At 43.8% G+C, this 16710-nt stretch overlaps 1 protein-coding gene across 1 annotated transcript in view; it reads left to right on the forward strand.

Annotated features, from left to right (window-relative positions):
• Window positions 1-16710, forward strand: part of LOC124805121 (myrosinase 1-like) — a 217336-nt gene that overhangs the window by 183102 nt on the left and 17524 nt on the right. The window contains exon 8 of the mRNA XM_047265573.1: window positions 14270-14417. Within this exon, the coding sequence (XP_047121529.1) occupies window positions 14270-14417 (148 nt within the window). The remainder of the gene's footprint in view (window positions 1-14269; window positions 14418-16710) is intronic.

The following is a 16710-nucleotide window of genomic DNA, read 5'->3' on the forward strand; positions in this document are numbered from 1 at the left end:
TGCAGGGAGAGATTGCAGAATTTTCTTCTCCAGACCTTGTTGTATTCTCTGTGAGCAAGCGAAGAATTGGAATTTTACTGCCCCTAACCTTATGATTGGCGGAATTATGTCTAGGCGTGTAAATGCAACTCGCTTGCCATGCTGTTTACAGAAAGATAGCGGCTGCTCTGTTCTCTGCTTACACTTTCAGGAGGACCTGTGAGCTTTTGCTGAAATATCTCGAGAGCTTGTGTGGCTCACATTGCTTTGAAGGGCGCTTTTGAACTACTCTGGCTTAAGAGATACCCAGAGCGGCTTACTCGAGCGACTACCGCCTGTGAGAATTTCTGGTGGGAAACCTCCCAGGTTTCCGCCATTGTCTACCCACCGCCTACAACTTTCAGATAGGACATCTCGCCACATTCCAATAACTAGGAGAAACAAGAGCTAATATATCAGTAGCGACATGTGACAAACAAATAGCGTCACAATACTCAGGTGCTGCGGGAATAGCTCAGCATCGGGGCATTGTGCTACTCTTCCATTGACTTCAGTAACCCCATTTACGAGGTGCAGATCCGTCAAGTCTTCATCGGGAAACCTATCCATATTGATGTGTATCACTGTTAATTTACTACTGACCTTGGTGGAAAACCAAAACAGAATCAGAACCGAGCGGGACTGAATGTAAGCTTGAGAGTGAAGAGAGCATCGCTGGTGTCAAGTTTGTTTGAAGCCGAGCCACACAGCGCTACCGTCGACGTTTGCATTGTTGTTCAGATGTTTTCACACTGCATTATCGATAGTGAAGTAAATGGCGGTAAGATTGGTTAAAATGGCTCTAAGCACTATGGGGCTTGACATCTGAGGTCATCAGTCCCCATAGACTTAGAACTACTTAAACCTAACTAACCTATGGACATCACACACATCCATGCCCGAGGCAGGATTCGAACCTGCGACCGCAGCAGCAGCGGGGCTGCGGACTGAAGTGTCTAGAACCGCTCGGTCACAGCGGCCGGCTAAATGGGGGTAAGAAATGTAACTGCTCTGTAAACAGCCATCAGAGAGCAAGGGGTTTTTCTACCACAATAATCAGCTAATATTCCTGAAGATTCTCTAAAATTTTGTCGTTGGTTTTCGGGTTCACTCTGTATAATGACCTAGTTGTTATAAGTGGCTCGCTTTACGTGCTACGCTTGCCACTGGACAGAATCCTCCCAGTAAACGTCAAACGGAGTGTTGTGTCCAGCCAATCAGGAAGGAAAGGAATGAAGGTTACAAGTGGGACTTAAGATGAGAGAAGACAATGGAAAAGGATTTTTTTTCAAATAAAACAGTCCATAATTCAACTAATCAATTTACTAAACGAAGAGAAACTCAAATCAGGATGGCTGAAGTGATTTTGAACACCCATCCTACTATACGCGAATGGAACGTCTCAACTGGCGTGACAATTCACTGAGTGCTACCCCCTCAGACCGAGCTAATAAACGGCATCATTTTCCCATAAAAGAGGACTTTTGCATTCATTCTTAGGTATTTAGCGTAGTTCGCTTGCAGTCTTCATCTGGTGAGCCTCTTAAAGGAAGATTTTGTTTCTGAAAACGGATATGCGTGAAACACCTCAGATAACTTCACTCAAGGCGGGTGTAAATGTGTGAGGAAGCACCAAATTCGTTTCTCTGACACTGTGGCTTTAGCGACATCTGATCATTGCTAACTGGGATGTACAGAGTGGTCATATAAATCAAAAGCATAGAAACAGCTTTAACAGAAAAGAAGAAGGGTTGAAATTAGACACGTTGTGGGCCTTAGCCCTAAATAAAACAAACAGTGCCAACTCTTCAAAACTACAAGCCGCCCATAATTTACGTCGGCGCTACTCCGCGATGTTACACAGCGGTCTGATGACCTCACGAACCGACCGTTGCGTGGATACACTCAAACAGCTCGGCTTGCTGAGTTTATTTGCAACTATTTTCTGAGTCTTTAAAACCTCTGATGATATCTCCAGCGTTGAGCAGAGAATTACACCTCGATCCAAGGCCCATAAAACCAGTATCAGCAATAAATATTGTCTCTTCATAAGTCCACATCTTGGTACATTTGTTAAATCAAAATTGCTGGGGCGTGACATTCAGCACCGCGTTGCTCTACATGGTTCCTTGCAGCATACTGGGATCCTCCTTAGCGCATCTGTCCTCAAAGTGATAGAGACGTTCCTTCTCAGTGCTGTCCCATTCGTAGATGGTTGCTCTTCTACAGTCATCTAGTTGTTGAGGAAGGAGCCGACAGAAGAGTGGAAATACAACTTTGGCATACGACCTTATAGTCTAGGAAGTGACGCTGAGGCAGTGAAAGCTTTGGAATATCAGGAACAACAAGGACAGTCAATGAAGATGCGCAGTTTAGCAAAGATAACGTACTGTTTTACAGTAGACCACATGTTCAAAATGGCGACTACCAAATTCAGTACAGGCATAGGCCTAACATCTTTGTAGAAAATTCTGGCGCACTCCACCAAGTACATCAGGCATCGTACGAACCTCATGAGACACTGCAACTATCCTGACGACAAATGTTTCACCGTGGGGAGCTAAAGTTACGTACGTGAGGTTCTGATATGCCACGCCGATACCCCCCGCCCCACAACAGCACCCATATCTACGTCTACATCCATACTCCGCAAGCCATCTGACGGTGTGTGGCGGAGGGTACCCTGAGTACCTCTATCGGTTCTCCCTTCTATTCCAGTCTCGTATTGTTCGTGGAAAGAAGGATTGTCGGTATGCTTCTGTGTGGGCTCTAATCTCTCTGATTTTATCCTCATGGTCTCTTCGCGAGATATACGTAGCAGGGAGCAATATACTGCTTGACTCTTCGGTGAAGGTATGTTCTCGAAACTTTAACAAAAGCCCATACCGAGCTACAGAGCGTCTCTCCTGCAGAGTCTTCCACTGGAGTTTATCTATCATCTCCGTAACGCTTTCACGATTACTAAATGATCCTGTAACGAAGCGCGCTGCTCTCCGTTGGATCTTCTCTGTGTCTTCTATCAACCCTATCTGGTACGGATCCTACACTGCTGAGCAGTATTCAAGCAGTGGGCGAACAAGCGTATTGTAACCTACTTCCTTTGTTTTCGGATTGCATTTCCTTAGGATTCTTCCAATAGTTTGTAGGGGGCGTCTACACCTGGGGAAAAGAAAAACACGTGACTACACTTTCCCTGCGGTCTCACCTTTCCCCCGGGTACGGACGCCTTGCAACCCCCCCCCCCCCTCCACCCGCCCCCTCTGCGTCAGATCGGGGGCCGAGATGGCCACCCAATTGGACCTCACCTTAGAGCGCACACCAATTCAAACCAGATACGTGTACACATCATCTGAGCCACGAGACTTTAACGGCGTGACAACAGATGGAACGAGCTTTAAGGACACGCAATTATACGGACACAGAAAGTGTACACTGTCTTCGCTGAACTAACGACACGGGTGCATTGATTGCTCTTGTTGTTTTTGACATTCTAAAGCTCTCAATGACTCAGGATTTCTTCCAAGACCTACATTTCTAGTACAAAGCAGGTTTCAGCTTGTCCCAAGCCTGCTCATGCCAGCAGACACCGCAAGCTGTCCCATTAGTGAGATTCCTGCCTCCTGGAGGAAGATGATCTGGAGGGAGAGATGAATCCATGGCCGAAATGTTGTAAGGCTGGACAATAGTTTACAGGATTCTGTCGCCAATCTGTACAGCTCTCAGATTACTCTCAACAACGATGAGAAGTGTCCACATCCGTTCATGGTACCGGTCTAAAATATGACTGACCCACCTCCATGCTCCTTCGGAACTATATGCGTGAGACATGCATCGCTACCTCGCAGTCTCTTCAGTCTTTCACTACGACATGTAACATACTCTGCTCTCGTCGGCGAAGAGCACACGACACCATTGATCCGAGTTCGATTCCAAGTGTTCCTTTGGTCACCTTCTTCGCGACTCACTGTACTGGCACACTGTTTACCGTAGTCGACACCTATAGTCCAAATTGATCATGTGAAGACGCTCGCACACCGTCTCTTACCTCGAAACGTAAAGTGCACAGTTCTGTTGCGTACTCTTGGGTGTTTCTAATACGCAGAAAAGTGATCAGCGTATTTTTATTGCAAAGGCGAATGGTGGTTCTTGCTAAGATGTGGGGGCTGAACTGGAAAATGAAACCAGTTATTGGCTTACGGGCTCAGTTTTCTCGTGATTATCTAATCTCTCGAAATCCTTCAAAATGCTCCGTACTGCTGTTTCTTCTGTGATTTAGTTGAAATATTCCGCAGGTTAAGCAGTCTAAAAATGCTCGAAACATATTTTAAGAATTACTGATACACATGACACTCAGTTCAGAAATCTACGTTTAGGAAATTGTGGTTTAGTACATTGCCAATGAATAACGCATGAACAACTAGAATCACAGTGTGTTTGTTACCACTTGCACCTCGATACTGAAAGTTCTGTCAGTTGTTGGAAATCACTGCTTCTTGTTTTGCGACCGCGAATGTTCGTTTCGGGTCAGTTTAGAAGCTGAAATGCCTCATACCTGTGTAAATACCTCATAGTTTTTTAGTTACATCTGTGAAGAGGTAACTCCATAGTCACAACCGAAAACATAATCCTGTTATAACGAGGTGCTACGAAATTTAATTCGAGTGGAACTGATGGAGCAAGGAAGACATAAAAAGCAGACTAGCGCTGGCAAAAAGGGCATTCCTGGCCAAGAGAAGTCTGCTAGTAGCAAACATAGGCCTTAATTTGAGGAAGAAAGTTATGAGAATGTACGTTTGGAGCACAACATTCTGTGGCAGTGAGAGATGGACTGTGACAAAACCAGAATAGAAGACAGTCGAAGCATTTGAGATGTAGTGCTAAACAAGAATGTTGAAAATTACCTAGACTGATAAGGTAACGAATGAGGTCTCCACAGAATCGGTGAGGATAGGAATATAGGAAAAACACTGAAGGGAGGGGCGACAGAACATCGATTAAGACATTAGGAAATAACTTCCATGCTGCTAGAGGTAGCTACAGAGAGTAAAAACTGTAGAAGAAAACAGAGATTGAGATACATTCAGTAAATAATTGAGGTACGTTGCGAGTGCTACTCTGAGATGAAATGCTTGGCTTACGATAAGAATTCGTGGCAAGCCGCATCAAATAAGTCAGAAGACTGAGTGAAAAAAAAAAAAAAAAATTGGCGAGCAGGTGGATAACTGGAGTCTCACAAATGCTGTTTGTCATGCACCACATTCGTTTCAAATGGCTCTGAGCACTATGGGACTCAACTGCTGAGGTCATTAGTCCCCTAGAACTTAGAACTAGTTAAACCTAACTAACCTAAGGACATTACAAACATCCATGCCCGAGGCAGGATTCGAACCTGCGACCGTAGCGGTCTTGCGGTTCCAGACTGCAGCGCCTTTAACTGCACGGCCACTTCGGCCGGCTACACCACATTCCTGACAGAGTGGTCAAAAGAAATCACGTCACATGCCCTCAGCTGTTTCCGTGATTTGGAATGAACCAACGACCCACACAAAGGACTGTTATCTTTGACGAAAGTATGTGGAATCACTTCGAAAACAAGGAAAACGACGCGTTATCCTAATTTACCGCGTGCTGCAGCGCCTGTAAGACACAGTGAAGAAATACCGACAATAGTGCGTTCTGAGAATGTCACAGTGAGTAAGAAGAACGCCGCTGTGAGTGAAGACGAATACTAAGAAATTCACAGAAGGTGGCAAGGGAAATCTATGCTTGCCGACCCAACGTCTCAAGGCCACTGTGAATCAAATCAGCCGCACGTTTTGTCTCAAGGGGATTTCAAGGATCTTTTTTATGTTTAAAATTTGTCGAAGCAGTAGGATGCTCTTTTTGAATCTTCTTTTTCGGTAAACGAAAATGAATGTTTATCGTGATTGCCAGTTTTATTTTTTTACAGGCAACGTGATATGGTTTTTTGCGGTGATGTCGGGACTATTATCGAGACTCTTGGGCAAGATTTCACTGCAAATGTTTCGCTCTCGTTCATGCATTGTAGCAGAAAAGTTAGTGTGAAAGTAATATTTATCAACAGTGGGAACAAATCTGGTTCTGTCCATGCAGTTAATCTGGTGGAGACGTATGAGAGCTTTAAAGTGCAACTCACATCAATCCATTATAAGTAATAGAAATGGTGCACACGTGGAGATCTCAAAGTAATTGCAATTCTTCGCGGTATCCAGCTCGTATACACGAAGCAATGATATTTGCTTTGCTTATAGTACAACAGAGGCAGAAAAGACGACTACAGTGGGGAAAAGAAAAACTGCTTGCAGTGACCTATCAACTGGACAGAAGGATACGGTGAGCATTCCTCATGTTGATCTCAAAAATTTGTATTTACCTCCATTGCACGTTAAACAGTATTTCGTCGTAACACTTTATGAAAGCTATGAACAATACTTCATGTATTAGTGAGAGAAAGGAACAAAAAAGTTGCAGAACGCAGATTTTGGAATTAATGTCTGATGAACATTTCCTCGGTTTTTCGAGAAATGTTGAAAGAAGGAGAAGGCTATTTTTCGTGCCTGTAAGAACTTTTTAGGCTACTTTATTCCAGAGAACTATAGTGAAATTATAATCTTATGGGATCTTACAATTTTTTGGTTGTAACGTGTCAGTTTAGCTATATTTCTTAAAAGACCATTTTCTCTTATTGAGGGCAACCTTGGCGCCGTTAATGACGAACATGAAACATAGTTCCATAAGGACATTTCTCAAACGGAAAAGCTGTGTCAAGGCAAACTCAGTACCGCAATATTCCGACTGTTGCTGGTGTTTACGAAGCGTCGTTCCTGAGGCAAAGTATCTCAGAGAATCGCGAATAAAATATTTTTAGGTTTAATGTTTTACTTACGTTACTCTTATCGTATTCATTTCTTTAATTCCTTTGCGAATTGCTAATTCTTTTATGTCTGCCTTTGAAAGTCTTGTTGCGAGAGTGTGTATTTTCGCCAGATACATCTGATAATCAAACTGCCGTAAGCAATTACAAAAACTATTACCCATGAAAACTGAAATCGGTACAGAAATTCTGAAGTTAGATATGGACATCTTCGAACATTCAGGGCGATTCAAAACGTTGTGCAGAAATGGAATGAGTTGATAGAGATGAAGCACAGTAACTTTGGACTAGAAACGTAGGTCTTGTAAGAAATCCTGAGCCACTGAGAGCTTTAGAATGTCAGAAACAACAAGAGCAATCAATGCACACGTGTCGTTAGTTCAGCAAAGACACTCTACTCTTTCTGTGTCCGTATAATTGCGCGTCCTTAAAGATCGTTCCATCCTGTTGTCACGTCGTTCAAGGTCTCGTGGCTCAGTTGATGTATGCATGTATCTGGATTGAATTTGTGCTCTCTGAGATCGGAAATTAGGTCCAATTGCGTGGCCATCTCGGCCCCTGATCTGACGCCTCTTGTTTCTTTTTGTGTGTGTAGAGGGTGGGAGGGAAGGAGGGGGGGGGGGGAGAGTTGCAAGGCGTCCGTACCCGGGGGCAAGGTGAGACCGCGAGGAAAGGGAAAAAATATAGTGTAGTCACGTGTTTTTCTTTTCTCCAGGTGTAGACGCCCTCTACAAACTATAGTATGGGCGCCGTTGTGGGGCGGGGAGCATCGGCATGGCTTATAAGAAGCCTCGCGTACTTAACATTAGCTCCAGACGGTGAAACAATTGTCGCCAGGATAGTTGCAGTGTCTCACGAAGTTCGTGCGATGCCTGGTATACTTGGTAGAGTGCGCCAGAATTTTCTACAAAGATGTTATGCTTATACTGAATTTGGTGATCGCCATTTTGAACATGTGCTCTACTGTAAAACAGTACATTATCTTTGTTGAACTGAGCATCTTCATTGATTGTCCTTGTTGTTCCTGATATTCCAAAGCTTTTACTGGCTCAGGATCACTTCAAAGACTATAAGGTTCCATGCCAAAGTTGTATTTTCACTCTTTTGTCGGCTCCTTCAGTTTGTGTGCAATCTTTTGAATCACCTTGTACTTTCTTGTAACTGAACAGTATTTTTTTTTACTAGTGTAATTTTTTTGTCCCCACAGTCGTCAGCTGGTGTTGGCCGCGGTCTGCCACTATGAGGCAAATGGTCAGTATGTTGTGCCACACGCAGTGTATGAATGTTCCAATGACGTCGTTATGATGAAGGACATTCCGGCGGGAAGCTTCCCGAGTTGACAACCGCTCTTGCCGTAAAGTGAAAATGCGCATGTTGTTGAAGCTGTAAACAATCCATCGGGGCTGTTACACATGATGCATCGTTCACGACTGGGTACTTCGCATGCTGTTGTAACATTCCTCTTACTAATCGATCTATCCTGCTTGCGATATAAAATATGAGCGTGGACTGCGTCTATGCCTAATGGATTTTTTCTAATTGGGTAAGGCTATCTTTCCCGAAGAAGTAATACCGATAAGTAGGAGGAAAGGGTACAGCCGACCCTTCTGATGAAAAGTCTGCTAAAAATAAAAAGTAATTAAACTGAACAGGGCTATAATTTGAAAAATGAAAGTTATTTTGTGCATTCACTCACGAACAACACTGGGCAGATAAGGGGTACCACTGATCATGAAACCGAAAGTTACACTAACGAACGAAAACGAAATAATTAACGGTCGCCAGCCCACTAGGGCTGTACAAGATGATGGGAAAGAAAAACATGTATTATTAAACATTGACGTGGCAACTGAAGGTTGTCATGTCTTTTGACACGAATTTTAAGTGAGTATGTAATGAAAAATAAAACTGTAAAGTCACTCTTACGTTATGTTTGGCATTAAATTTTGAAAATGGCAATCGAATAATGATTTGAAAATACGTAATTAAACTGTATGTTAGTATTGAACTTCGTTACATGAACAATGACTTTGAGTGACCTCAACGTAACGTCATCAAAGAAATTTAGAAAAAAAACAAGCACTTTTTGCTTTGTTGTTGCTTATTTTGCAAATTGTATTTCATATTATTGTGTGAACAACTGAGCCTTTCTTTTACTGACTTGAACAGAATTAAACACTAGAATATGCACCAAACCAAACAGCCATGTGCTCCAAGCTATGTGTAAAATAAATAAAAATTCCGCACTCTTAATTTGTACATTTCTTTAGATTTGGATTTTTTCCAGTGATTCTCAAACTTGAAAAATGAAATTGCTTTCACAACAGTTAATTGAAAGTAGACTGAGGCTAAAATTCTTAAAAGTGAAATTATTCATTAATATTCATTAATTATTAATTTGTTTCTTATGACACTCAGCATATAAGGGAAAAACGGAACAAGGATCCTGTTTGGTAACATTGCCGGAGGGCAATGAGAGCACAATCGCCCTCAGTTTAACTGATTATTATTTAAACAAATTTTATCAATCAAATCACATTCAGTTGTGCCGCTGGGTTAGCCGTTGATACTTTCTAACAGTTAACAGTCATACTTCAGTGCTGTGCATATGGCGAAACTCGGAACCGACGACGAAACTGTGTTGCTGGAACTACTGCTGTTGTTGAAGACGGTAGCATCTTGTGGAACCACAGCTAATTACAGAAACGGGCAGTCATAATTAATACAGCCTCTTCCGCCCGTCCACTGTCCTTACTCCCGCTACTAGATATCCGGCCGGCGCGCGTACATGATGCCGCCGAAAATGGTACTCTCTGCTGCGAGAGTATTAACATCACACTTCCGCACGCTACAAGCGCTGGAACCCGTCTTCCTCTCACTCTGCGCGCTCTGTGCAACTCCCTACCCCAAAGATTTTACAACGCACAAGCACTGCTATTATCGTTGCTAGTCTATGCAAATGACAACTCCTTTGGCTTTTTCCGAGAGCTTATAAGTTTCAGAATAAGACACTGATAAATACAATGACTATTTTACCTCTGGAATATTTTACCCAAGAGGACGCCATCATCATTTATCCATACAGTAAAGCTGCATACCCTCGGGAAAAATTACGGCCGTAGTTTCCCCTTGCTTTCAGCCGTTCGCAGTACCAGCACAGCAAGGCCGTTTTGGTTAATGTGACAAGGCCAGATCAGTCAATCATCCAGACTGTTGCCCCTGCAACTACTGAAAAGGCTGCTGCCCCTCTTCAGGAACCATACGTTTGTCTGGCCTCTCAATAGATACCCCTGCGTTGTGGTTGCACCTACGGTACGGCCACCTGTGTCGCTGAGGCACGCAAGCCTCCCCACCAACGCCAAGGTCTATGGTTCATGGAGGATCTCCGACGGATCTCCGGGGGGGGGGGGACTACTCAGGAGGACGTCGTTATCAGGAGAAACAAAACTGGCGTTCTACGGATCGGAGCGTGGAATGTCAGATCCCTTAATCGGGCAGGTAGGTTAGAAAATTTAAAAAGGGAAATGGATAGGTTAAAGTTAGATATAGTGGGAATTAGTGAAGTTCGGTGGCAGGAGGAACAAGATTTCTGGTCAGGCGAATACAGGATCATAAATACAAAATCAAATAGGGGTAATGCAGGAGTAGGTTTAATAATGAATAAAAAAATAGGAGTTCGGGTAAGCTACTACAAACAACATAGTGAACGCATTATTGTGGCCAAGATAGACACGAAGCCCACGCCTACAACAGTAGTACAAGTTTATATGCCAACTAGCTCTGCAGATGACGAAGAAGTTGATGAAATGTATGATGAGATAAAAGAAATTATTCAGGTAGTGAAGGGAGACGAAAATTTAATAGTCATGGGTGATTGGAATTCGAGAGTAGGAAAAGGGAGAGAAGGAAACATAGTAGGTGAATATGGATTGGGGCTAAGAAATCAAAGAGGAAGCCGCCTGGTAAAATTTTGCGCAGAGCATAACGTAATCATAGCTAACACTTGGTTCAACAATCATAAAAGAAGGTTGTATACATGGAAGAACCCTGGAGATACTAGAAGATATCAGATAGATTATATAATGGTAAGATAGAGATTTAGGAACCAGGTTTTAAATTGTAAGACATTTCCAGGGGCAGATGTGGACTCTGACCACAATGTATTGGTTATGAACTGTAGATTAAAACTGAAGAAATTGCAAAAAGGTGGGAATTTGAGGAGATGGGACCTGGATAAACTGAAGGAAGCAGAGGTAGTAGAGAGTTTCAGGAAGAGCATAAAGGAACAATTGACAAGAATGGGGGAAAGAAATACAGTAGAAGAAGAATGGATAGCTTTGAGGGATGAAGTGGTGAAGGCAGCAGAGGATCAAGTAGGTAAAAAGACGAGGGCTAGTAGAAATCCTTGGGTAACAGAAGAAATACTGAATTTAATTGATGAAAGGAGAAAATATAAAAATGCAGTAAATGAAGCAGGCAAAAAGGAATACAAACGTCTCAAAAATTAGATCGACAGGAAGTGCAAAATGGCTAAGCAGGTATGGCTAGAGGTCAAATTTAAGGATGTAGAGGTTTACCTCACTAGGGGTAAGATACATACTGCCTACAGGAAAATTAAAGAGACCTTTGGAGAAAAGAGAACCACTTGTATGAATATCAAGGGCTCAGATGGAAACCCAGTTCTAAGCAAAGAAGGGAAAGCAGAAAGGTGGAAGGAGTATATAGAGGGACTATACAAGGACGATGTTCTTGAGGACAATATTATGGAAATAGAAGAGGATGTAGATGAAGATGAAATGGGAGATATGATACTGCGTGAAGAATTTGACAGAGCACTGAAAGACCTGAGTCGAAACAAGGCCCCTGGAGTAGACAACATTCCATTAGAACTATTGACAGCCTTGAGAGAGCCAGTCCTGACAAAACTCTACCATCTGGTGAGCAAAATGTATGAGACAGGCGAAATACCCTGAGACTTCAAGAAGAATATAATAATTCCAATCCCAAAGAAAGCAGGTGTTGACAGATGTCAAAATTACCGAACTGTCAGTTTAATAAGTCACGGCTGCAAAATACTAACGTGAATTCTGTACAGACGAATGGAAAAACTGGTAGAAGCCGACCTCGAGGAAGATCAGTTTGGATTCCGTAGAAATATGGGAACACGTGAGGCAATACTGACCCTACGACTTATCTTAGAAGCTAGATTAAGAAAAGGCAAACCTACGTTTCTAGCATTTGTAGACTTGGAGAAAGCTTTTGATAATGTTGACTGGAATAATCTCTTTCAAATTCTGAAGGTGGCAGGGGTAAAATACAGGGAGCGAAAGACTATTTACAATTTGTACAGAAATCAGATGGCAGTTATAAGAGTCGAGGGACATGAATGGGAAGCAGTGGTTGGGAAGGGAGTGAGACAGGGTTGTAGCCTCTCCCCGATGTTATTCAATCTGTATATTGAGCAAGCAGTGAAGGAAACAAAAGAAAAATTCGGAGTAGGTATTAAAATCCATGGAGAAGAAATATAAACTTTAAGGTTTGCCGATGACATTGTAATTCTGTCAGAGACAGCAAAGGACTTGGAAGAGCAGTTGAACGGAATGGACAGTGTCTTGAAAGGAGGATGTAAGATGAACATCAACAACAGCAAAACGAGAATAATGGAATGTAGTCTAGTTAACTCGGGCGATGCTGAGGGAATTAGATTAGGAAATGAGACACTTAAAGTAGTAAATGAGTTTTGCTATTTGGGGAGCAAAGTAACTGATGATGGTCGAAGTAGAGAGGATATAAAATGTAGACTGGCAATGGCAAGGAAAGCGATTCTGAAGAAGAGAAATTTGTTAACATCGAGTATAGATTTAAGTGTCAGGAAGTCGTTTCTGAAAGTATTTGTATGGAGTGTAGCCATGTATGGAAGTGAAACATGGACGATAAATAGTTTGGACAAGAAGAGAATAGAAGCCTTTTAAATGTGGTGCTACAGAAGAATGCTGAAGATTAGATGGGTAGATCACGTAACTAATGAGGAAGTATTGAATAGGATTGGGAGCAGTGGAGTTTGTGGCACAACTTGACTAGAAGAAGGGACCGGCTGGTAGGACATGTTCTGAGGCATCAAGGGATCACCAATTTAGTATTGGAGGGCAGCGTGGAGGGTAAAAATCGTAGAGGGAGACCAAGAGATGAATACACTAAACAGATTCAGAAGGATGTAGGCTGCAGTACGTATTGGGAGATGAAGAAGCTTGCACAGGATAGAGTAGCGTGGAGAGCTGCATCAAACCTGTCTCAGGACTGAAGACCACAGCAACAAATACAATGAAACGTCAACAGACTTCTACCTAAATTTACACATACAGTGAAGCAATGTCCCTACTTATTAAAACAAAGAATTTAAATTACAATTATTTACATACAATTCAGAAAAAAATATATATCGGTAGCAGGTGCCTTGCATCCTGCATTTTCGGTGTTACACTGTACTGAACTTTTTAGAGAAATCCAAGGGTTATCAGCTTCCTTGAAATGTTTAGTTGAGAGGTGATGCAGAAGCTTTGATGGTTTCATACTCTCAGGTGCCAATACTTCGCCGCAAATTACACACTGAGGTGTACTGTTCATGACAGTACAACCATAATTCAGATAATGGTCGTCATAAAGTGTATTTTTTTCGGTTTTGATTCGGTTCCGCCATTGCCACTTGTACCAGACTTGGGAGGGGGGGGGGATGTACAGATCTTTTAAGAAACTTTCCTATTTTATGCTCGCTCAGAGCAAAGCGCGAAGACAATAATCATGTCCGTGCTTGCTTGCGTACTCGGACAACTGACTGTAGAGAGCAAAGACGCGCGACTATGCACCCGCTGACCCCTTCTCACCCCCACGCCTCTACCGTGGCAACGAATATAATTATATCTCTCCCCGCAGAGCGCTGCGACCTCTTTTCACATTGCACTTCACTTCTCGATCAGTATAGTATCAATAGAAAGAAAATTAAATACGTTGTCTTTGGAATCGCTGGCATACTTTTATTATGGTTCTGGGGTCGCCAGAATATTTTTACTTGGAAAGGGGTCGCGTTTTGAAAAAAGTTGAAAAGCAATGGTTTAGAGAGTCCAGTTATAGTTTACGTTCATTACCTAGATGGCACGTGTAGCGATTTCTTGTGCTAAAAAGAGTAGATATTGATAAAGACGTTTCCTATCAATATGGCCACCCACCCACCCACCCACCCACACACACACACACACACACACACGCACACACACACACACAAAGCCATGCACGAAACTTTTCTTTAGCAGCTCACTGCTCTGCACTGATCCTCTTAAACTAAACAACTGCCCTTTGCAGCTGGGCCTGTACGCTCACCCCATCTTCTCGAGGGAGGGCGACTTCCCGGCGGTGGTGAAGCAGCAAGCGGAGGCTCACAGCAAGGCGGAGGGGCGGCGCCGGTCACGGCTGCCTCCGCTCACCTCCCACGAGATCGCCGAGATCAGGGGTGAGTCCTGTCTACTGTTGACTACGCGCCCAATTTCTCGCCTCATATCTTTGCAACCGCAACAAATTTTAAAACTACACTAATATCACATCTCTCTGTTGAGCAGGGGTTAGGTGAAGTCATTTGCATGTAAAAACCAAGCAAAACTGATGAAGGTATGGAATGAGATTTTCACTCTGCAGCGGAGTGTGCGCTGATATGAAACTTCCTGGTAGATTAAAACTGTGTCCCGGACCGAGACTCGAACTCGGGACCTTTGCCTCTCGCGAGCAAGTGCTCTACCATCTGAGGTACCCAAGCATGACTCACGCCCCGTCCTCACAGCTTTACTTCTGCCAGTACCTCGTCTCCTACCTTCCAAACTTTACAGAAGCTTTCCTGCGAACCTTACAGAACTAGCACTCCTGAAAGAAAGGACATTGCGGAGACATGGCTTAGCCACATCCTGGGGGATGTTTCCAGAATGAGATTTTCACTCTGCAGCGGAGTGTGCGCTGATATGAAACTTCCTGGTAGATTAAAACTATGTCCCGGACCGAGACTCGAACTCGGGACCTTTGCCTTTCGCGGGCAAGTGCTCTACCATCTGAGCTACCCAAGCACGACTCACGCCCCATCCTCACAGCTGTCCTTCTGCCAGTATCTCGTCTCCTACTTTCCAAACTTTACAGAATCTCTCCCGCGAAAGGTAAAGTTGCCGAGTTCGAGTCTCGGTCCGGGACACAGTTTTAATCAGCCAGGAAGTTTGATGAAGATCTGGTTGGTACAGTCCTGTCTGCTAAGTCCATTGTACGACAGACAACAGCGTTATTTGAGAGATTGTGAGGTTTTTACGTGCTGCAGAAGACCGAGCTGGCCGGCTTGTGTGGCCGAGCAGTTCTAGGCGCTTCCGTCTGGAACAGCGCGACCGCTACGGTCGCAGGTTTGAATCCTGCCTCGGGCATGGACGTGTGTGATGTCCTTAGGTTAGTTAGGTTTAAGTAGTTCTAAGTTCTAGGGGACTGATGACCTGAAATGTTAAGTCCCATAGTGCTCAGAGCCATTTGAACCATTTTGAAGACCGAGCGGAGGCACCTGTGCGTGCAGGTTGGATAGCTTTTGGGAACCTGTATGGCGTCTTCGACGCTAGTAAAACATTATTAGAGTTCAGTTACTTGCTTGCAATGTTTCCAAGTCTTCGTTCTCCCGCACCAGCCTCCGCTGTTGTTCTTTCAGCTGCGTGTTGGGTTCTAGCTGATGTCCGTCAAATCAGCTCAACTGTTGCGCGTCCAGTACAAGTTGTTTGCGACCCTGGTGCGCCGCGGACTGCCGGCGAGCAGGCGCGGCCTTTCGAGCTGGCTGCTAGAGTTTACTCGATTCCATTCTGAATTGTACGATGACCCTTGGTGACCTATTCGCGATGTAACTGGTGTCCGAACCCGCGTGGTCGTTTGATCTCCTCCCGAATCCTCGTAGGTTTCAGCACCCGAAGGCGCCCGAGTGTTGAACAGGAACTCCAATACTGGTGGAACTTTGCTATGTAGTGCTGTCGGTGGGCAGTCAGTTTCTTCATCAGTAGATTGTTGGCGGCTAGCAGCATGAAGTTCACCAGGTGCAGGCCATACTCTGGAGTACATCTTCGGCTAGTTCATGCACTGTGCTGGAGCATTTTCTAGGATTTAGATCCAGTAGAGTAACAAAGCCATGGAATCGAGTGTTATTACTGTGAATTCCACCGATTCCAGTGATCAGCCCATGACGAGAGCTGGAGTAATTGAGGGATGCTAGTGTGAGGCTATGACGCAGGGCTCGCTTCGTAATGACCGAATGTGTCCTTCTTATTCTGCTGTAATCACTTAACAAGCTGGTAACTGCTGTGTTGGTCCCTCGCTATGTTCCGTTATGAAAGAGATACTGTTGCAACACGCCTTACGAGCTAACGAATTTGCTTGTCTCGCTTCCTTCGGTTTTCTGTCGCAGTCGCCTTTCTGCTGAATGCGTGCCATTGCTCGGCAGGCCGTGTCGTCGACCCGACACACTTGTGACATACAGGCTTGCTTCCTGCGTCTGTATCTGTCTCTAGCATCGCTTGAATTTGCCTGTGTCAACGTGAGGGAACTTGAATGAAATTTTTCGAATTTCTGTCCCTTACTATTCTTTGCCTTAACTGCGCATTTCTGATTCCCACTGAGAGACACGTGGTTATATGAATGCGTGGTGTCTGTTCTTTCGGACATTTCCGAAAGAATAGACACCACGCATTCATATAATTGATACGTCTAGCTGATTGATACACGGACATAGGAAAAAAGTT

The sequence above is a fragment of the Schistocerca piceifrons genome, chromosome 7, assembly GCF_021461385.2.
Source record: "Schistocerca piceifrons isolate TAMUIC-IGC-003096 chromosome 7, iqSchPice1.1, whole genome shotgun sequence".
Lineage (NCBI taxonomy): Eukaryota > Metazoa > Arthropoda > Insecta > Orthoptera > Acrididae > Schistocerca > Schistocerca piceifrons.